This window comes from Canis lupus, chromosome 20 (genome assembly GCF_048164855.1).
Source record: "Canis lupus baileyi chromosome 20, mCanLup2.hap1, whole genome shotgun sequence".
Classification (NCBI taxonomy): Eukaryota; Metazoa; Chordata; class Mammalia; order Carnivora; family Canidae; genus Canis; species Canis lupus.
The window spans coordinates 15,083,595-15,107,414 of NC_132857.1; the positions used below are offsets into that span (position 1 = coordinate 15,083,595).

A 23,820-nucleotide genomic window follows, 5' to 3' on the forward strand; every position below is an offset into this window, starting at 1 on the left:
CCTGATGTGACTCCATCTCACAACCCTGAGATCATGATCAACCCTGAGCCACTCCTCAGCACAATTCTGAACAAAACAAAGTATAATATTCGTCCTCCCATGGAGGCTGCTATGTATATGGACATTATATCCCAGATCGTTTGTAAGTAAATCAGAGTTAGGTTTTGGGCTTAGAAAACCATAAACAGTGGGAGAACTGAATCATTCAGCCTGCAGGGTAAGTGTTCGCTGTGTAGGACTGGCCATGTACAGCAGCAGGATGTTTATCATCCCTGGCTTTTGCCTTTTACATCACTGCAATTAAGGATTACACCCTTCTACCGTTCTAAACAAAAAATTTCCTACAAGTCTGTAAAAATGCCCCTAGATGGCAATATTATCCCTGTCGTGAATCCTAATCTCTTAGCATAGAATATACCATGGTGTGTATATTCATAACAGAGACTGCATATAGGAAAAAATATCTTAAAGTTCTGCTTATGATCATTTCATTGGAAGGAAAATGGGCACTGGAACACTATTCAGAACAATCTCTATTTACAAGAGCTATAATGAATATGTTTAGGTTTAAATATCATTTACAACACTTAAAATATGAAATAAATTAGTGCTGATCAGCACAATTGGACCAGAATACTTAACTTTACCTGACTAAATATCTAAAGCAGATTAACCAATAAGAGAGTCCCCTACTTCTCTGAAGAGGTCTTAGAATATAAATTAAGAAGAGATAGGTTCCTACTTTCCTTTAAAAATCTTGGTGGAGGGCAGCCTGGGTGGCTCAGTGGTTTAGCACTGCCTTCGGTCCAGGGCGTGATCCCGGGGACCTGGGATCGAGTCCCATGTCCGGCTCCCTGCATGGAGCCAGCTTCTCCCTCTGCCTGTGTCTCTGCCTCTCTTTGTCTCTCATTAATAAATAAATAAAATCTTAAGAAAAATAAAAATAAAAATCGTGGGGGGAAGGAGAAGCTTTGATAAAACAAATGGGAGTGGAGAAATGTGAAGCACTATGAAAGATCTGAGCTCAGCTCCCCATATGGGCATTTTAAATTTACAGCTTAGATGATTGATGCCTTAAAAGTTATACTCCACCCAAAGTACTATACCCAGCAGGTCAAGAGGAGTTGCAGCTTTATCTCTGGGGAGAGAGCTTTTATCATGAAGAATAACCACAGACTTAGGAGTGGAAGAGTTTAAGCCACTTCTCTTCTTGTTCAGAATACATAATAGACCTATTTCTCTTTTAAACAGAGTTTTCAATTGGATACAACTACATGGGTGGATTATAGAAAAGTCGTTAACAAATTTATTCTCTTATGCACTTAGCTAACTTAGGATCAGTTCTGCAACAGGAGGGTTATTTAATGGTTAACAGAGCCTTCACTACTCCTTGTAAAGCATTTCAATAAAACTGGAAAAAAATTAGAATTTTAATTAAGGCAAAGCTGATGCAAAATACTACTGACTTTATTTAAAATTTTTATATTTTGCTGGGATCTCTGGGTGGCTGAGCGGTTTGGCGCTGCCTTCGGCCCAGGCCGTGATCCTGGGATCCCGGGGTCGAGTCCCGCATTGGGCTCCCAGCAGGGAACCTGCTTCTCCCTCTTCCTGTGTCTCTGTCTCTCTGCCTCCCTCTCTCTCTCTCTCATGAATAAATGTGTAAAATCTTTAAAAAAAATAATAAAATTTTTATATTTTGCTCATCTTGGATTTTTCGCATTTTGACTTTTAAAAAAATACTGCATTAAATTATCATTTGTTTTTATTGAGTTTTGGCGGGGCGGGGGGGGCGCCACAAATTTGCAGGGGTAAATGCCTCTTTGGTTTCGGCCCTGGCCTTCAGTAGTTCTCAAGAATAAACAGAACCTCTTTTTACTGAATAAGAACTAGAGTACTGGGAGGCTCAGACGGTTCCACATTTGGAGTACTTTATCTCAAAAGTGTTATTTCTGGGCAGTCCCGGCGGCTCAGCGGTTTAGCGCTGCCTTCAGCCTGGGGCGCGATCCTGGAGTTCCAGGATCTAGTCCCACGTCAGACTCCCTGCATGGAGCCTGCTTCTCCCTCTGTGTCTCTGCCTCTCTCTCTCTCTCTCTCTCTGTCTCTCATGAATAAATAAAATCTTTTTTAAAAAAGTGTTATTTCCACAAATATTTGAGCAACTTAAAGCACCTGTTAACATATCAGCAAAGTACCTAATGGCATCTCCCTCAATCCTACGGGGTGGGGGTGGGGGTGTCAACCACTTTTCTTCTGAGCTGGACACAACTGCACCAAGGTGTAAACCCTGATGTTAAGGAGAAAACTAAGACGAGGAGAATGTGGTGGTCTCTCCCACCCAGGACTGGCCACCTTACAGGCCTTCTCGGCGCCACAAAGTGTAGCCTCTTAAATTGGTTAAGAAACTGAATTTTAGGGGATCCCTGGGTGGCTCAGCGGTTTGGCGCCTGCCTTTGGCCCAGGGCGCGATCCTGGAGTCCCGGGATCGAGTCCCACATCGGGCTCCCGGCATGGAGCCTGCTTCTCCCTCTGCCTGTGTCTCTACCTCTCTCTCTATATATATATATATCAGGAATAAATAAATAAATCTTAAAAAGAAATAATTTTAGGGATCCCGGGGGGGCGTGCTCAGCGGTTTAGCGCCGCCTTCAGCCCGGGGCGTGACCCCGAGGGCCCTGGATCGAGTCCCATGTGGGGCTCCTTGCATGGAGCCTGCTTCTCCCTCTGCCTCTCTCTGTTTCTCTCATGAATAAATACAATCTTAAAAAAAAATGAATTCTCAACAGGTGAAGAAATAAACTCATCCCCGCCAGATGCGGCGGTGGTGCAGTCCGCTCCCCACAGGCCCCACTCCCCCGCCTCCCCGTTTCTGGGAAGGTGAACGGGACGGGCTGGCACGGCTGCCTCGGGTACGCACCCTGCTCGCGGGGGATCCGCACCAGGCAGTCCATCATGCCCTTGTACTGCGTCTCGGCGCTGATCTGCTTGGACGACGCCTGCACCTGCAGCAGCAGCTTCACCCGCTCAATGGGCGCCACCGCGGTCTTGGACACAGCCGCGGCGACGCCGCCCGCCAGCAGGTCCTTCCCGAAGGAAGCGGGGTCAAAGAGCTGCTTTCCCGACTTCTTCTCTAGCCTCTTCTTCGGAGGTTCACGCTGCATGGCGGGGCGCTGGAGGTGAAGACGGGCAGCGGCAGCGGGAAGCAGGCCTGAGGAAGACGACGAAGGGAGGCGGAAAACCGCTTCGGCGTCGTCCTGGCGGGAAAGTAGCGCGCAGGATGCCGGGAGATCAGCGCGCAGGGCCGGGTTCCCCGGAGCTGCTGCGCAGGCGCCTCCAACGGCCTCCCGCCTTCCGGCACCAGACACGTGACTCCCGACACGTGGCTCCTCCGCGCAGGGCGCAGCCTGGACAAGCCTCGCTGTGGGGCGGGGTCCGCGGGCCGCGGGTGCGCAGGCGCAGAGGTGCCGGGAGCGAGCCGGCCGAGCGAGGACGGTGCGAGGAGGTGGGCAGCCGAGACCGGGGCAGCGTCGTGAGGCAACCGTGTGGGGCTCGCCAAGCGTAGTTTCCATTCCTAGGGTTGTTACCCTCCCATTTTTCTCTTGCAAACCACTTCAATTTCTGCTCCTTCTGTTTGGCAGGGATTTTTATCTAGTCCCGTTTTAAGTCTGCCTTTGCTGGTTGCACCCCCAGTACCTTAGTTTAACATGTTCCTCATTCTTCTGAATTTTATTGAAATTGGTAGTTTTATCCGGAGCAGTAGTTCTTTATCCAGACTGACCTGAGGGGACAGGGCTCTGCTGTTTTAACTAAGATTCGGGATTCTAATGTACAAGGGGGAGAACTAAAGGCCTGTTCTAGAACAGTGTTTCACAACCTTTTTATTTTAGGACCCCCTTTCCCTCATAAAAAGTTAAGACCACGAGGAAGCTTGTTTTTGTGTTATCTATATATTGGTATCATTTCAGAAGGTGAAACCGAACATTTAAATATTGATTCATCCGGTGGCTCAGCGGGTTAGCGCCGCCTGCAGCCTAGGGCGTGACCCTGGAGACCCGGGATCGAGTCCCACGTCGGGCTCCCCGCATGGAGCCTGCTTCTCCCTCGGCCTGTGTCTCTGCCTCTCTCTCTCTCTCTCTCTCTCATGAATAAATAAATAAATAATTTAAAAATATTGATTCACTTAAAATAATAAACCATGATGTAAATAACATTTTTAAGTAAAAAGTAACTTTTTTTTCCAAAACAAAAAAATGAGAAGAGCCTTGTTTCGTATGTTTAAAAAATCTCTTTAATGACTGGCTTAATAAAAGACAGCTGGATTTACATGGCTGCTTTTGTCCCTGCTGTGCTGTGCCACACCACGTGTAGCTGCTGGAAAACTCCACTTGCACTGAGAGAATGAGTGGAACAAATCGCTTCTTAGTATTAAGAAAAGTTTTTCTCACGGTGTCTCAGAAGAGGTCTTGGTGACCTCTCTACTTGACATCTATACCCATACGGCACTTTGAGAATTCATTTGGAGGCTTACCAGACCCAGGTCTGACTCTGGGCAAGAATAGGCGGTAGGGGTACATCTGTCCTGCACATAATGTCTTGCTCTATTTTCTTTCACCTTGCTTTTTTTTCACTTTGTACATCCTGGGGATACTTCGGTGGTAGCATTTAATATATTCCTGATTTCTTTTTATAGCTCGTTTGATAGTTGCTAATATTGTTTTATCATCTCATAACTCTGTAGGACCAGCAGTCTTGAAACTATAAAACATGAGTTACTTTTCTGAACTTGAGGTTCTAGTTTTTTCATTTTTCTTTCTTTCTTTTTCTAAGATTTTATTTATTTACTCATGAGAGACACAGAGAGAGAGGCAGAGACACAGGCAGAGGGAGAAGCAGGCTCCATGCAGGGAGCCAGATGTGGGACTCATCCTGGGACCCCAGGATCAGGCCCTGGGCCAAAGGTAGTCGCTCAACCACTGAGCCACCCAGATGTCCCTCTAGTGTTTTTATACTTTTAATACTACTTGTCACTAGTACAAAACCATATATTTAGACCAGGATTGGAGAGAAGGAATTTGTTTACATTTTGATTACCTCATGTAAAACCAGCTGGTAAGTCCTACTGGTACCATGTTTGGTGCTACCTTCCTTTCTATAGCAGCTTATTCCACTCTTAACTGGCTTTTTAGCCAAATCTCTCTCCATTTTACATGCTGCTGCCAGATTAATCTTTCTGAAACAATTGCATTAATCATTATTCCTAGGCTTAAAAGATTTAAAGTTGTCTCATTGCATGAACTTCAAAATCCTTTGTGAAATCCATTGCAAATTCAAGAAGTGACTGATGTTTTATCTGCAAAAATACGAATGAAAGGCTTTAGTCTCCTTTAAGGGAATTTGAAATATTAACAAGCACACAGGGAAAAATTTAAGGAGGGGGAGGGGAATACTTGAGTCACACTCCAGGCAAGACTTTTTAAGGTGCCAAGAGAGGTCAAAGGAACATCTCTGGTTACAGGGAGCATACACATCTCAGAAAGAAAAAGCAAGTGTTCTCTCCGGGGAGATTTTCTCTTCCTTCCTTTCTTGCCTCCCTTTCCCCTCCAATCCCACTTTTGACTCTATAGTTGACAATGTTTATAGCATATTGCTTTATATGCTCAAGCGTATTTCTGACATATATTCATTCATAGAAGACAGCAAAAGTGAAAGTACTTAGAAATGTAGCTTTTCCCCCCCTAAACCTTAAGAGCTATGAATCAGCTCTTTTCAATACACTGAGCTAAAAACGTTTAGCTGCATTGCATTTTATTTACTGATTTAGGGAATAAAAAAAGTTCTGATGATTCATATGTTGATATTGAAAGTATAGAGTCTCAGGGCCTTTGAGTTATTCACTCAGATTTCCTTAGAAATCAGCATGGTTAGTTATCTCTTAGTTCAGTTCTAGGGTCATCTCAGCAATCCTTTTCCTGGCCACTCTATTTCTCACACTTCATATCCCATTTTCTTCCTTCACTTTTTTTTTCCTCTTAGCTTTTATCAATATATTTTCTTTATTTCTTATTTGTTGCCTGCCCTTCCCACGGGAACATCAGGTCCCTGAAGGCAGGAATTTTTAGCTGTTTTGTTCACTGTTTTATCCCTGGCATCGAGAACAGTACATGGCACAGAGTAGAAAGTCTATATTTGCTGGATGAGTGTATGAAAAGACAACACAACTGCAAATAAGCCTCCAAACCATCTTTATTAAAGACTATCAATATAAAAATAGCTTCAGTTATATAGAATATAGAAATACAACTCTACAAAATTAAATTATATTCACACAGTTTAGGTAATAGATAAAAGTTTTAGTAACATTTAATAATATATTTTAAAATATCCAAAGTATATACATCCTTGTTCTCAAAAGTGTTTAGTGCTGAATAACTTTTCTCTGCTATTTTTCCCAACATTTTGTACAGTAGCAGGTATCATTTAGCTGACTCCTTGGTTTTTAACCAATGGATATCATCTAATAATAATAAGTGGTGGTGGTGGTGGTAGTAGCTAGCACTTTTATAGCACGTGACATGTGCCAGGCACTATTTAGAAGGAACTTACACAGACAACAAATAATTATTCACAATATTATTTTCAAGAATGTTCAAAGACAAATCTAGTAAATTGGTTTCATAACTTTTACCATTTGTATCAGAAATATAAAAAAGTAGGCACCACAAATTTACTATCTTGTGATGTGCATCATCATTAACAGTTCCTTGGCACAAAATAAGAAACTAACATATATTCATTCTAAATAAAGTTAAATGCTTGCTAAATAAAGTTCTCTAATCTAACAAAGAAACAAAAGAATGCTAAAGAAAGGGGAAGGAGGGAGAAGGAAGGAAGGTGTAGAATCTAAAATGTAGTTTTGGGGGGCTAAAAGATATATGATGGTGATTAAACAGTACCTGGTATTTCCAAAAATGATAGTTCTACAATCTTTTGCATTAATAATCTGGTAGAAGGGAACATTTGCAGAATGCTAATAATGTTTCTATATTAGCTAAAGCATACTCTCTGGGGTATCTGCACCATCACTTTGTCCCCTTTTATTTAATAAAGTAGCAGATAGGCACTCTTTGGCCAATAACCAGATTGATCTTTCAGATGTGTATCTGAATATATTTGGAAAAATGGGCAGCTAGGTTTAGTTTAGTTACAGTGCTTACTTTGGTATCCATTTAGAGATGACAACCACGATGTTTGGTTTTATTTGTTAAAAAATGCAATGTTTAAAAAAAATGCAATGTCTCTGCAACAGGGTATATATCTATAATATAGCAAATGATTTTTCTCTTATTAAGTAGTCTATTTTGTCTTTTTATTTTAGTTATTGATCGGTGATCTCAAGATGCTTTGACACCAGGAAAGCAGTTCAAAAGACCAAAATTTCATTAAACAAAACAGAAAAGGCCTTATAATGAAATCCCAGGTTTTAGTTCAGTCTTTTGAAACTCTGAGATGATTAATAGCTACATTTATTAATAAGTCTTGGTATTGAAAATAGCTCCTGGTGTTTTGGGGGACACATTAAGAAATTTTAGGTATTTAATAAATACTTTTAAACAAACTGCCTTATTACCCACATATGTACACAGAGCTAAGGCAGTGGTTGAGTCTATCTACCATCCTGACCAATACTGTGATCTTAAGGGGAGGATATTTCCAGCCATTTTGTACATTTCAAGAACCCAAGTTTCTTGCCCTGATTTAAATGCTAAAGTTAAGGCCCACAAGCCACTAATAGGACAAAAGATCTGGATGAAAATCTCTTAAGCTGATTATACAGAGAGAACAGTGTTTCTTCTAAGCCACCCACTGTGTTTTACACTTGGTTCTAACACAGAGGCCCATGTTCCAGGCGTTCAAGGAGGGGGCAATAGAGACTGACTTTAGACCTGTTGGCAGAATTTCCCTTCCAGAGCTTAAGTCCTGAAGAAGAAAAAAACCCAATATTGTAGTCTTGGGGGCATATGAGACTTCAGGAGGATCCACTGGGTAAAGTGTTAATTAACAATGCAGTATTTGTTAGGTTTTTCCTTGTTTTCTCAATCCACCAAATTCCCACTGCCAAAGAAAATTCTTATCTCATTAGTTTTCTTTCTCTACTAAAGGTCGGTCAAGTAAACTATTGTTCATTAAGGTACCTCCCTTTGGTAAAACCCAACATATAACTAACTATAAGGCAGACATTAGTATTTAACAGAAGAAGTCATCATAGGATTTCTTTAATCCAACTTTTTCAGTGTTTTTAACATGATTAGATTTTTTTTAAAGATTACATATAGCTGTCCTGAAATTCACGAACTGTATAAAATGTGTGTGCATACCTGAAAAAAAATAAATTTATGTACAAATAGTTCAAAAACTATATTCTAGTCAAAATAGAGCTGACTGGAAAGAGTAAAGAAAATCAAATAAATAGAAAAATAAGTTAAATTTTCATTCCTCAGTTCTACCGCATGGTGAGGTATCTATTAAAATGATTAAACTAAAGAAAAGAATTTGATCTAATAGGGAATCAGTACTTGGACATTACAAATGTAGGTACTGAGCAGTAGGCAAGAAGAAAACTGCTTTGTTACTTAAGAGGGACTTTAGAAGTCTCAATACAATCATCTCATTTGTAATGAAAATTCTGAACTCAGAGAGGTACAAACACTTGCTTATTGTCAGAGCACTAATTAATTCAGGACCTGGTCACACCCTCCAGATTTTGTGATTCTTTTACCAGATATCATTATTAGTCTTGACAACTAATATGTCCTCTATTAATTTTATATAACACACTTCACATTATTTCAAACTAGTCAATAAATTAACATTATATACTGGAATGGAAATAAGTTAACAATCCCTTCTTCATATTTTGATCAAGTATCTTTTCAAAAGTCTCACAATACTATATAAGATTTAGTGCATCAAATCCAAGAGCATATCATCTCAATATTTAACAGCATTATGTTCAAAACTGAACAGGTAAAAGAAGCTACCCTTATCTTCTTGTGTATGGGTTTCAGCAATTCTAACATCATTCTCTGTTATATGCACAGTTGCTGTGCATCAAGAAAACACAGCTACAAGGTTAATCCAAAGAACAATTTAAAAGCCATTTCTATGGCAATTTCTGTGACTGAATCATGAAAACAGACATAAAGTTCTTGAAGTTTGGGATGAAGAAAAAGTCTCCTGTAAAGGAAAAGAACGCACTCATTTCAGAAATTCAAAAAACAAAAATCAAAGGGAAAAAAACTCCAACCTTTCAATTTATTTTATTTTATTTTTCTTTCTGACAGAATTCATAGTGAATTAAAAGCCACTAATCTAAATCTATAGTAGGGGGAAATACAGCTAGATTTATTTTTAAATAAATAAAATATGCCATAAGTCAATTATTTTTATTTTTCCAGAGTGTAAAAAGCCTATTTGATCAATATATATTACCCTTCAGTTTTAAAATATTAAATCTAGTCATTATTGTTATAATAAAGCCAACTGTATTATCATCATTAAGTATAATTATTAAACATTGCCATTTACTTTCTAAATGTTAATTATTATTAAAACATTAAGTATATGATTGTTTTTTGTATAGTATTGAATTGGAAATACCACTGAAACTGATTTTTTAAAGTTAAAATTTTTATATATTTAGTGAACACTAGTATATATAAATCAAACAATTTAAATAAGATATTTTGCCTGACTTCCTTAAATCTCTCTATTCTATATAGATCTGCATCATCATAATTCGATACCTCTTGATTCTTTCTAGTCTAGTTCAACTGTTGTGAATGTAGTTAAGGCTCCGCTATATACCTGCATGTATGCCTAACTTTATCTCTATTTTTTTCTGTGTCCACACCACGGACCCTTTGCTGCTCCTAACTCCATCTCCCAATAGCACAGCTCTGATCACACTACACAAACTTGAGCTTATGCTAATGCTCCTCCCATGCTTGGTTGGTGACACATCACATTCACAAGGAGCTTATTAAAAATACAGAGTCCTACTATCCTAGATTTTGTTAGTAGGCCTGGGGTGGGCCATAGGCATCTCTGATTTTAACAAGTGACTCAGGTGATTCTAAATCTCATGGACCAACACACAGGATTACTGCTTTGGTAACATTTGTCTTACAGTTTGGTACTGCATGGTAGGTGTCTGCATAACATTGGTCTCACCTAACTCTGTGTCCCTTCCTCCATCAATTCTTTACCCCAACTCAAAGAACTTTCAGTGCCTCAACATTTCACTCAAAATTAAATTCCTTAGTCAGAAATTGAAGGCTCTCTGCAGTGGTCCTAACTTAGCTTTCTAGCCTGATCTTTCATTTTATCTTGTATATGTCCCTTATCATGTTGGCAAATCGGTCTACTCAAGTGCTATATGCCTTATGATTCCCCTTATTTCGGTCTTTGTTCATCCCATCCTTTTTCTAGAATGTTTTATCCAAATCTAATTCATTTCAAACTAGATCAAATGAAATCTATAAACCTTCCTTTGTAATCCCAATGTAGATTTTTGCCCCTTCCTATAGGATTTGGTTGTATCAACTAACTTATTCTATCTAAAAAAAAAAAATCTCTGTATATCTATAAATACATATATATTTGAGCATATTACATATTTCTTCTGGTGGATATAAGACTGTTGATGCAATGATTATGACTTTATATTTGTGTTTGCCATACCACCCTCTCATCACCACATTTTCCCAAGCATAATTCCATTTACTGAAGTGTTACATATTTATCAAGTGACTCTGTGCCAGGTGCTGTTGCAGGTACCAGTGGTAGACAAGACATACACAGTTCCTGACCTCAGAAAGCTAATGTTGTAGTGAAGGGGAGAAAGACCATAAACAAGAAAAGAAACAATAACCGAGTAGCCGCTTTAATGCAGGAAAGAGATCATGGATTCTCTTTTTGAGGCTAGTACTGATCTGAATATCAAGAAGCCAGATATATGAAGGTTAAGAGGTAGAACATTTCACACAGAAGGAATTGTAGGAACAAGAATCAATGGATGTCAATGTGGCTTGCACAGTGGATGAAGAAGGAATGACAGAAGGTAGAAACAGGTGGGGCAAGGACTAGGTCAGTCAGGGTCTCATAGTTGGTGGGTAGGGTGGGGGGGGGGAGAAGGAAGAGGTGAAGAAAGGAAACAGGGAGGAAAAGAAGGAAGGAGGGACAGAAGGAAGGCAACAGCAGTAAAATTGTGGAGTCATTATCTTTTAGTGTATTACTACTATAATTTTATAAGGTAACCAAATCAGCTTTTTATTTTAATAGAAAAAGCCTTGGCAGTCAGAGAAAGACAAATACCATATGATTTCACTCATATGTAGACATTAAGAAACAAAGAAAAATAGACAAACCAAAAACCAGACTCTTAAATACAGAGAATAAACCGGTGGTTATCAGAGGGGAGGTAGGTAGGGGGATTGGTGAAAGATGAGATGAGGATTAAGGATTACACTTATCAAGAGGAGCACTGAGTAATACACAGAACCGTTGAATCATCATATTGTATACCTGAGACTAATAACACTATGTTAATTATACTCGAGTTTAAAAATAAAAGAAGAAAAAGTGAGAAGACTTAAGAGGAATTTAAAGGAGATACTTAGTAAATAAAACAAAATTCTAAAATGTATTAAAATATTATAGCAGTTAGAGGGACACCCGGCTGGCTCAGTTCGAAGAGCATGCAACTCTTGATCTCAATGTCATGATTTCAAGCGCCACACTGGGTGTAGAGATTACTTAAATAAATAAATAAATAAATAAATAAATAAATACCTTAAAAACATATACTATAGTTAAATTAGCAATTCTATGCCTGTATCTTAAAATGTTTATCTCTTTTACAACCTTTCTTTCACTTTTCTAACATTTTACTTCACTTTCAAATACTTTTTTCCCGACTTACCCTACTACCCAATAAGCCATAACTGGTGGTGCTTTTCTCTGATCTGTCCACTTTTCAGGTGAGCATTCAAACAACACACCATGTTCTCTCACAGGGTTAAGAGAAGATATGGAATTTGTAGAACCTGAATGATCTCCACCATGTAGTGCTTTCTTTTTCTGTAAATTAATATGTATTATTAGTATTAGCTGGTATTAATAATGTTATTTTAAAAATATAATAATGTTACTTTAAAATGTTTTCACATACAGATTTGAATTGGCTGATCCTAATACTTAAGTGCCTAGAATGACACCCTTCTTATCTGTGGGAAATTTTCTGGTTTATTTTTAAATTTTATTTTATTATTATTTTTTTAAGATTTTATTTTATTATTTTTTTTAAGATTTTATTTATTTATTAGAGACAGAGAGAGAGAGAGAGAGGCAGAGACACAGGCAGAGGAAGAAGCAGGCTCCATGCGGGGAGCCTGTCGTGGGACTCCAGGATCACGCCCTGGGCTGAAGGTGGCGCTAAACCGCTAAGCCACCGGGGCTACCCAAAATGTCTGGTTTAAATACCATCTCCTGAAAGAGACTTATTGGAGTAAAGTTGAAATCTCCCAGAAAACATTTTGTCCACAGCTCCATATTATTAGTATTTATATTAATTATCTTAGCAGTTTATAGGTCTATATTCCCCAGTAGATTATATGCTTTTTTCCAAGGCAGAGACAATATGATTTTCATCTTTGTATGTTTGAAGCAGCAGGGCCTAGTACATGGTAGGCCCTTAATAAGTAGATTAGTAGGGGGGATCCCTGGGTGGCTCAGCAGTTTGGCGCCTGCCCAGGGGGTGATCCTGGAGTCCTGCGGATCCCACATTGGGCTCCGTGCATGGAACCTGCTTCTTTCTCTGCCTGTATCTCTGCCTCTCTCTTTGTGTTTCTCATGAATAAATAAAATCTTAAAAATAAACAAACAAATAAATAGGCTACTAAATTAATAGATGATTTTTTAATAAAACTAAAACACATATACTTAAAATAGTATTGTCTCCCCCTTTCATGCATACCCTCTAAATTTCCCATTGATTAAATTATTAGCAAAACAATGACTCATTTGGAATAAAAAGACTTTTTTTAAGGATCAGGCTAAAACAGTGGAGTGATCCTTGATTCTTCTCTTTGTCTCAAAATCCTTATCTAACCCATCAACAAATCCTTTTGGCTCACCCTCCAAAATATATCCAGAAACCAGAAGCCACTAATCATTTCTTGCTTTGAGAATTTCCATAGCCTCCTAATTGGCCCCTCCTCCACTCTCGCTACACTACAGAGCTTGTTCTTCACACAGTAGTAGCCTGAATGATCCTTTAAAAAATGTAGGATCATGAACTTCCTCTGTTCAGAATTGTCCAAGATCTTCCCATCTCCTTCAGAACAAACCCGAAAGTCCTTAAATCTATCAGGCCATGTGCAACCTGGCTCTGCTAACCTTTGCCATCTCGACTCCTAGCACTCTCTTTCTTGCCGGCTCCAGCATTCTCAGTCACTCTTACTTCGGTGGCTTTGCACTTGCATTTGCTTTCCTATCTGGAAGCCCTACCTGCAGATTGCCACTTAACTTGCTTCCTCACTTCATTTAGGTCTCTGTTCAAATATTATCCTATCTTACTTGAAACTTTTCCTACCTAACATATTATGCTACTTGCCAATTAATTAGTCCTCTCCATTAGAATATAATAGGCAGTTAGTTAGACAAGATCTGGAGGCAAAGGTGGTGATAAATAGGTGACCCGATAGAAGCCTGAGGGCACAACATCCTGGCTGTGGCTTTTAACATCCAGGCCTAAATTAAGGCTTCCAACAACCCTGGGCTGACCAAAAGCCAGTGGAGAAGTGTGCTGTCTTCTTAGACCACTACCCCATGGTAACCGATAGCTTCGCGATAATATATTTACATTGTGATTTCAACCCCTTCCCCTCCATGGAGAAAGATGGCCACGACAGTTCTGGCCAAAACCCTATAGGGTCAGTAGTTGGGAGTAGTCAGTCTACTCCCAACTAGTAGGAGTCCCTTAGAGAATTGAAACCACGTTGGTAGGAGACCGTCCTAGCTATGACCCGTAACCTATGCAAACATAAAAAGGAAAGATCACCCTAACCCTGATGCGACTGCCATCTCTGGGCCTACCTGCTCTTTCACCTTAAAAGTGTACTGTCCCCTTTTTAAACTGCTTTCTGGGACGCCTGAGTGGCTCAGTGATTGAGCGTCTGCCTTCGACTCAGGGAATGATCTCGGAGTCCCGGGATCAAGTCCTGCATCGGGCTCCCGGCAAGGAGCCTGCTTCTCCCTCTGCCTACCGGTCTCTGTCCCTCTCTCTGTGTCTCTCATGAATTAATAAATAAAAATCTTAAAAATAAATCCCTGCTTTATGCTTGCTACTTCTGGCTTTCTTTAGTTAAGCATGGATCCTCACAGAAGTCCTTTCGGGGAACTCAAGAACTCAGACCTCCATTCACACAATGCAGACTCTCCCATTGGTAATAGCTTCGTGAAGAAAGGGACTTTGTTCACTGCTATATCCCCACCACCAGAGTAGTGTCTGGTGCATAGTGGATACCTAAATAGTTCAATAACATGAGAAAGGCTAATTTATAGTACTATTACTGAATAAGTTAATGAAAGATTCCCTTATAGAATCTATTAGTTATCTTGAAAGGAAAGGAGCATAAGACCACAAAGCACATAGAGATATATATATGGTTAGACATAACATAACATAACATAACATAACATAACATAACATAACATTTTTGCTGGATATCGATTTCTGAGAGCTCAAAGAAGAAATCCTATAAGGGGAGCCTGGGTGGCTCAGTCAGTTAAGCATTGGACTTTTTTTTTTTAAGATTTTATTCATTTATTCATGAGAGACACAGAGAGGCAGAGACAGAGGCAGAAGGAGAAACAGGCTCCATGCAGGGAGCCCCCGACGCGGGGCTCCATCCCGGGACTCCAGGATCATACCCTGGGCCGAAGGCAGGTGCCAAACTGCTGGACCACCCAGGGATCCCTGCGTCTGACTCTTGATTTCAGCTCAGGTCAGAATCTCAAGGTGGTGAGACTGAGCACTGTGTCGGCCCCATGGTGAGCATGGAGCCTGCTTGGGATTCTCACTCTTCCTCCCCCTCTGCCCTTACCCTAGCTTGTACGTGGCTGTGCTTGCACAAACAGGCTCCCTCTCTCTCACTCAAAAAAATAAATAAAAAAAAAAAAAAAAAAAGGAAAGAAAGAAAAAATTCAAAAAATCCTGCAAGAGTCAGAATTTTATTGTGAATGAGTTCTGAGACATACTTCAGCCCGCTTACTTTATAGCTGAGCAAATGGGAAGAGTCAAGGCTCAGTCCAAGATACCTTATTCCCCGCCCAATGTTCTTCTACCTTTAAACCCAAGTTCTTCACAATTTTAGCATTCTTAACACACATATGGCTGTATACATTACAATCATTTTCAGAAGGGTGCTTTGTTTTTTGTTTTCGGCTATGTGATGTTTGACCACTGACAAGTAAACTTCTGTATGTTTATCCTTTTTTTTTTTTTTTTTAAATTTTTATTTATTTATGATAGTCACACAGAGAGAAAGAGAGAGAGGCAGAGACACAGGCAGAGGGAGAAGCAGGCTCCATGCACCGGGAGCCCGATATGGGATTCGATCCCGGGTCTCCAGGATCGCGCCCTGGGCAAAGGCAGGCGCCAAACCGCTGCGCCACCCAGGGATCCCTGTTTATCCTTTTCAAAAAATCAACACATACTTTTCCCTACCATTAAGATAATCTAATTGATTTTAAAAGTATATACAACATTACTACTTATCCAGAGATATAATATTAAATGAAACTTCATCCTGGATTAAAAAGCAAGCAAACAAGAAATGAACCCAGAGGCTAAAACATTTGCAACAGTATTGTGTCTATTGCTGTACCTTACCCTATTATGTTACAAAATACCTTATACTACTTATCTAATAATTTAAAGAATTATCAGACTTAACAACTAGTAGGTACTACTGTCTAAGTAATGGCTGACTCACAGATATAAAAAAATGGAGGCTAATTTACATTATCAACTATAATATTCTATTCTGCTATAGAAAAACACAGGCCCACCATTTTCTGGAAAAGCAATCCAGGACATCAAACTCAGTATTATGAAACAAAGCTTTTAAGTTAAATATTGTTAGTATAATCCTTTTGGCAGTCATTATGTACTCTAGTTAGACTGAGTGACTGCTAAAAAAAAAAAGTAAATAAAAGTTGTTAGTGTTGGACATATTGATTAAAGAGCTTTTAGAGTATTTAGGGATCTGAAACAAAATTGACAGAACTATATTTATACCTCTTCTACCAATGTCTGTTGGAAAATTGCACGAATGGAGAGACAACACTGATGGAAATTCTTTATTAGTTGAGGGTGGATAGAGCCACTTAGCTGTGCCACCTCTTCATGGGTTGGAGTAATAAAGATCCCTTGCACAGTTTCTAAGGCAACATAGTGGAAAAGTGTGTTCTCAGGACCAGATGTTAATCTTGAAAAGAACAAAAAAGAAAAAAGATATTTAAGTAAACTTAAAAATATTGCTTCATTTTGAATGTTGTATGCTCCAAGCTTTTTATCTTCAATGTAATGTTAGAAGTGTAATTGGGGCAGGGCAACTGGGACAAATATTTAAGTCCCATTTTTTTCTTAACTAAAGTACAGGCTAGGGTTATTATCAATTCCTTAATGGAGACAGATATTACATGGTGTGTGAGGATAGATACACAACAATTGCAAACAACTTAATCGTTCTTTTGCTAAACATAAACAGCCCAAACTGGCTAAAGCCCACTTTTTCCATGGTTGGTAATAAATAACTCAGCCTCTTTCTGGCCCAGATACCCACAAGTCATAAATAAGGAATCAGCCTAGAGTTGACCACATATAAGAACACCTTCCAACAAAATAAACACATTTAAATTAGTAGCATAAAAGTCAAACTGATGATCCTGAAGAAAAACAAAATTACCACCCACTGCAAAGCTGGGTTAATATTCTGGAATACTATGGCAATTACTTGTAGTATTCTACTATTCATCATTACAGTCTTCCTTCCTTTCCGTGTTTTCTTCGTTTTCATTTCTCCATTCTTTTTCTCCATCCTTTCTTCCCCTATTTAGATCTCAGATAGGCCAGCAGAATCTATAAATACTGCTTATTTCTACTAGTGGTAAGAAGAGCTAAAGAACAACAACAACAACAACAATAATAATAATAGTTATATACTATGTGCCAGGATAGGTGCTGTAAAATACATTAGTCTGAATTCTAATAATGATCCTGTGAGATGTTAAATAGGTAGTAACCCTCATTTTAACCATGAGGTTATCAATCTTCAGAGATTTCAGATTAACTTGCTTGATTGAGGTCACTTAGCTAAACAGCTGAGTTTAGCTATCTTTGAAGCATACTCCACTAAATCTTGCTTTTTTCCTCTCTGTTGATGTCTTCTGATTGGCAATTCAAGAAAATGTACAGAACAGAAACGATTATTTAAAAAGAGCTATTAATAAGATTCCTTTTTTAAGGGAGGTTTAGAATTAACATTTTTGTTGTCTTTCTTAACTTTCTCTCAAAAAAGCAAGCAAAAACCAAAAACCAAAATCTCCCACAACACAGTGAACAAATTTAGCTCTTGCAAATCACAAAGTCACTCAAAGTATATCTCAGTGATATCTCAGTGTATACACCAAAAGTTTAAAAATTATCAAACAAGCAATTCCCCCATGGGAATACAATATTTGTAAAAGCACATGTTAAGTCAGATTTATTCCTTGGAAAGGTCGTTCTGGCAGCAGAAAATAGATTCAGGGTAGGCTGGGAGTTGGGAGACTATTGTAGTAAAACCAGGTTAGAGAATGGAAGCCTGATCCACAGTAGAAACAGTAAGGGCTAAATGGATTAAATAATTAGGAAAATGCAAAATAGATAGGACTTGGTTACTAAATGAACTGTTTTGTGGGTATTATTATTTTTAATATGTTATACATTCTTATTTTACAAAAATATATACATACATATTAGGATAGTATATTATATACTGGTTTATGTCATACTTTTAAAATTAACTATATAGTATCAACATCTTTCCATGCCAATAAAGAGAATAAACATTCATCTGTAGATTGTTTTAAATAGCTATGATTTACATCACATAGGAATTTATATTTAAGCTAATGAACTTGGAAAACATTTCCTTTTACTAAAGATAAGGCCAAAATAACACATACACTAAAAAAGTAAGATGTGGGGTTAATAAAATTTCAAAGCAGTACTTTTTGCTAAATGGAAGACTAGCGTTTTGGAAGGGTGCTTCAAAGCTCCACAAAAGGTTTGATTTAGATTTGTTTAAAATGTTCTTAACTATTAAAAAAATTAATCATGATATTTGAGGCATAAAATACCAATTTTTAACACACGAGATACAGATAAGTTACCTTGTTTTTGCCCTAACTTCAGAAAAAAAGCTGTTTCTGACAACTCTGTGACATGTATATTTGAACTTACTACAAAATGTTTCAATGATTAAGATGGTAACAGTAGCGAATATTTTTTGTGTGATTTCTACTCACATGTCTGCTTATTCAAATTAAAGTGTGCAATTGAGTTTGTTACATACTAATTGATCCCACACATGATATAATTCAACATTAGTAGGCAAAGGTCAGACAAATCTAAGTTGCTGAACATGCTCCTCTCACTCAGTAACTTTTGCTTCAGAATTCCCTACTTTCCCTAAGTTTAAGGTTTTATTTCTTTTCTAAAATGAGAGACTCTGAGAGATATGCACTGAGGAAGTTTATTAGGGAGACCTTTGGGGAACAACACAGAAAGTGGGGGGAAGTGTGAAGGAAGCAGGATGGAGCAAAGGAGAAGCTGAACCACAATGCAGTCAAAACAAAGGTCTCAGCAGACACCACTTGGAACTCAGAAGCTTGGATGGCCTTTTAGAGTTGTCTTGAATTTAGGGAAGGGGTCAAGTCTTTGTATTCACTTACCTATTAGTCACTAGATGTGGGCTATTCCCAGGGAGATACAGTAATCTTGGCCGAGTCAATAAACTTCCAAACAGAGCAAAGCCAGAGAGGGACTCGGCTGTGAGTAGTTAACAGCCATTACCCCCAAATACTGGGAAGGAGTACCCTGGGTTATGGAATATCTGGGCAGCAGACCACAGAATCCACCAAAGTCTAAAAATAGTAAATACTATAATTTAAAAATTAGACATACAAAAGGGAGGTTACCTGTGGAAAAGAGATAAAAGGGGACTTTCACATTTTGAAACATTACTCTGTTTTTTAATCTCTTGTAATAGGACATGTTCCCTATATGGTACTGAGAAACATTAGTAAATTAGCATAGACACTATCTTTAATATGTAAGATGTACCATAATTACATTTTTGAATGAAATAAAAAATATATTGGATTTTACTTTCTTTAAAATTTCCTCAAAGGCATGAAGTTTAAGTGAAAAAAAGGATATCATAAGGAAGTTTCTTACTTCATTGTGTTATATATTTCCAGGTCTTTTTCTGAAAGGTCCTTTTTCAAGTTCCCTAAATGAAATGGATTTGGAAGAGTAGCTTTCTTTTTAGTGACCTGAAAAAATACAGTTAAGTATATTAGGTTGTATCTAAGAATGGAATCAAACGATAAATAGTGTAAAAACTGAAAATCTAAGAGAACTACTTAATATTTTTCAATGTTTCCTTTAAATACTTTTGATGCTAACTTGTACCTCTTGGCTTATCCTTTGCTAACAGTGATCTCAGGCTACGTATTAGGACATGATACTTCTTCTTGAAAACCTACCAGAGCCATTATCAAGTTTTGTTACATTTTATTTGTACATGTACTTGTCTCCCTCTCTAGACTTTGTACTTCTCAAAGGCATGGGCTGTGTCTTATCTATCTTTGTATCTCCTCATGGCCCTTGGCATATAGTAGGTGTTTAACAAATTTGCTGAATGGCTCAATTGTAATTCAATTTTTCTTAGGAGCTATTCATGGCTCTTTAAATCTCTTACTTCCTAAATTATGTTTCCTACTAATTTCACTGACAATGAATACAGTAAGAATGTATTTCCTAAATACATCCACTTAGGGCTCTAAGAATGCTGTATTGTTCGGAATTAGAAGATGGAATCTATGACTATTTATGCCACGACACTCAGAATCTCATATTTTATTTGTGCCCTTTCTCAGATTCCTCTTTTTTCATGCCTTGTCTGGCATCGCCTCCATCAACCCAACTGACAGTTTCAAAAGTGTTTTGAAAGAGAAGCATCATTAGAATGGGTATAAGATCCCTCACAATGATTACTTATGGTCATCATTTGGATACATTATATTTTCATGGAGAAAAAACATGGAAAAAATGATAAAAACAAATAAACCTGAAAACTGAACATTCTCTTTGCTTTATAATCACATATTAAATTCCTGACTATGGAGACCAGACCTTCACAGATGCAGATAAAAATAAACAAAAACAAAAACAAAAAACTATAAAAAACCGATAGAGTAAAAAAAAAAAAAAAACAAAAAAAAAACCCCGATAGAGTAACACATACATACACAAATATTTACGTATATATTCTTATATATACATATATATATAAGCTTCTGATTTTCTTTTTGTTTCTGCTGAATATTTTTTTGGTTATTTAGTCAGATCAGCCCTCTAAAATCCCCCATGACTAGGATGTTCTCTATTAACATTGTGAATGCAGAAGAAAGATGAACATAGAAAGCAGGGTAAGGAATTTCCCTACTTGGTAAGTAGTGTCAAACAGCTGTCCTGGATGCTACTATTTTATTACTTGATATAAAACAAGTTATAAATAAACAAGTAATTTTCTTTTTGGTTCTAAATCACTGGTCTGCCAAGAGTAACCACAACCACTAGTTCAAATGAAGAATGATTTGCCATTAAAATTTTTCTTGCATTTATAAAATAAGAACTGGGAAGACAGCTTAGCTCCCAGAATTTACACACTTGAATGAACACCAACCTTAAGTAAGGCTCCACTTTCTTCTGAACCGTCAGAACCCTGAGATTCTCTTTGTTTCCATAATGCATCCGGGGTAGTGTGGGGGCTCAGGCCAACACCTTCTCCCCCTTCGCAACCATTGTCAGATCCTCCACTACTACGGGAAGGACTAGGCTTGCGTGTCCTTAAGGAATAGTCACCAAAAAGAATTCTTCTGCATGTTGGAGAGGTTACTACCTTGGAAGTACCTGGTAGTTTACTGAGGATAGGTGAGGTTGTCAAACTATCTAATTTTTCATGTGATCCAGTAAGGAACCAGTCAGCGCAAGACAAACAGGGGCTTGGAGAAGATGTTAGCTGTTCATTTATGCGACAATCTATTCCTTCCAGCTGGTGAAGAGTTGTTTTGACCTGATCCACATATATACAGTCTGGTCCAGGATTCCCAATAGCTTTGGATGCACAGCCTCCAGCTTGTAATAGTACACATAACATATAATGCTTCTATAAGAAAAAAATTAATATAGGTTTAGTTACATGAAAATGTTTATATGTAGCATGCATGTATAAATTTATGAATACTAAAAACATATGGCATAGTCATATAATTACTAAAAACTCCTCCCTCCCTTTGTTTCTTAGTTATTCTCAACGCTTCTTGATCATCCTTGAAAACAAATATTCATTTATATTGCCTTCTCCTGGTACACTATCAACTACTACTTTCTGGCACATGACACAAGGTAGCTTTCAAAGAACCACAATTATTGGAAGTCCTTTTATTTACAATTACGTTTATTCTGATTCTATATCTTCTTCATGTCTCTATTTCCCAAGACAAACTAGAGGGCAAAACCAGTAAAGTAATGAGAATAAAAGATCTTAACCTGATAAAATCTTATTCTGGATTTCATTAATATTCTCCATATTCTTCAATATTCTCCAATATTTCCAGTATTAAATGGATGTCAAAGAAAAGAAATAAGGGACATACATTTTCTTGAATATTGGCATCTGACATGCTCATAATTTTAAATTATTATGGTTGCTTTCGTATATATTTATAGTAAGTAGCCAAAAAAACAAAACAAAACAAAACAAAACCAACCCCCAAACACACACACACACACACACACACACACACACACAGAAACCAAAGTAAACTTACCAAGCCAACAATTAGCAAAAAATATCTGCCTTCAGGTTCCTGAAAGACTTCAGTGTTTGAGTCTGTAGAAGGTTGGAGGTGATGTTGAGGAAACACTTCTCTCCATATAACCAACTGACCAATTCTTTGTTTTGCTGCTAAAGGCAGTAGGCAGTAGTGGCGACAGTATATAGCAATATCAATAAGGTCCTCCTTAGGCAAATGACTGCATATCAAATACCCCTTGAATTTAACCACAAAGAACAAAAATCAACCAGTGATATACAGCAATAATGCCATAATATATCTAAGAGTTTCATAGGTACTTCACTTGGCTTAAAATATTCCAGTTTCAAATGGAATAAAGGCATAGTGAAAATAAATTTATTTTCCCTGAGATCAATTAGAGATCTATGATTTATGTTAAGTTTACAATAGGTAGACTTTAGCACAAAGGAAGATCACCTGAGTAGTATAAGTCTGAGTGGCCAAATTAGAACTGAATTCTGAGGATGGAAAGTGGAAAAGAGAAGCAAAAGGTAAGGTGAAGATAGACTTACTTTTCACTGTGTACCATTCTGTACTGTCTGATTCTTTTTTAGATATGTTTTAAATTGTGTTTAAAATTTTTCTGGAAATATGAAAATACTTAAATTCATTTGATGCTTAATTTGCTGTACATAGAAGTCAACCAAGTATTAGATTTACGAAAAAGATACATGGTTATGTCTGAAGATAAGAAAAAAAGTACAATGTTGCAAAAAGAAATCAAGAAAGTATTGCTCTTTTCTCTTACACACCTGATTTCCTTGAATATTGTATCTCCTTTGCATATCTGCAAATGCTTTAGAATGTAGTAAAATCAGAAATATTTATTTTATTTGTCAATATGTAGGTGCCAGTTTTGTTTCTTTTCTAAGACCTTAATTTTATGGTAATCACGTTCAAGGGAAAAGGGATAAATGTAATTTTCATGTTTGTAGAAGTTTGAGAAAATTCACTTTTGGTCTGTTCATATAGCAGTTGGACATTTATAAAAATTTCAAACTTCAACTTACCTTGTAAAATAGAGAAGATCCTAAAATTGTATACAGCCGTCTCATGTCATAGTAATCCTCAGACTAGGGGAGAAAAACCACAGTGGATTTATATTCTTTGTTTTTTTTATTAGTTAAGCTACAATGGTTAAAATGGCAATTATATTGTTTAGTAACTGAACTTCTCATAGTGCCTTTTTTAGAAATGAATATACTAGGGTATTAGGGTGAAAGAAAATGTGCATGTATTTTTGACTGAAAACAATTTCATCTTTTATTCTTCTAAGATACTGTTGGTTATTGATACCTAAGAACAGAACATAAGATTAGTTACTGTAAGAGGGATTAAAACAAGTCTATCAAGATAAAAAAGGTTCTACGATACATCATCTAAAATATGCCATTTTACCAAATAATATTTTTGAAAGTACAATTTGATACAGCCTATTTGAGAGCAACTGATTACTATATACAATAAAATTAAATACTCGTACCCTTTGAGTAATTTCAGTTCTAAAAATCTATAGATATGCTCAAACAGGAGAATCAAGATTTTTGTATAAAAAGTTAGTAGCAGAGCTAT

General features: G+C 37.6%; 2 protein-coding genes across 5 annotated transcripts in view; both read right to left on the minus strand.

Annotated features, from left to right (window-relative positions):
* The window catches only part of SLC25A31 (solute carrier family 25 member 31), a 28,689-nt gene extending 25,378 nt beyond the window's left edge, over positions 1-3,311 (minus strand). Inside the window, exon 1 of the mRNA XM_072788476.1 lies at positions 2,915-3,311. Within this exon, the coding sequence (XP_072644577.1) occupies positions 2,915-3,158 (244 nt within the window). The 5' untranslated portion in view covers positions 3,159-3,311. The remainder of the gene's footprint in view (positions 1-2,914) is intronic.
* A 2,911-nt stretch (positions 3,312-6,222) lies between these two features.
* Positions 6,223-23,820, minus strand: part of INTU (inturned planar cell polarity protein) — an 83,315-nt gene continuing 65,717 nt past the window's right edge. For all 4 annotated transcript variants that reach the window (XM_072788478.1, XM_072788479.1, XM_072788477.1 and 1 more), the window contains exons 10-16: positions 23,259-23,321; positions 22,222-22,443; positions 21,075-21,557; positions 19,562-19,659; positions 16,358-16,547; positions 11,978-12,135; positions 6,223-9,231 (exon numbers count right to left, since the gene is read on the minus strand). In XM_072788478.1, coding sequence (XP_072644579.1) covers positions 9,120-9,231; positions 11,978-12,135; positions 16,358-16,547; positions 19,562-19,659; positions 21,075-21,557; positions 22,222-22,443; positions 23,259-23,321 — 1,326 coding nt within the window. In that variant the 3' untranslated portion in view covers positions 6,223-9,119. The remainder of the gene's footprint in view (positions 9,232-11,977; positions 12,136-16,357; positions 16,548-19,561; positions 19,660-21,074; positions 21,558-22,221; positions 22,444-23,258; positions 23,322-23,820) is intronic.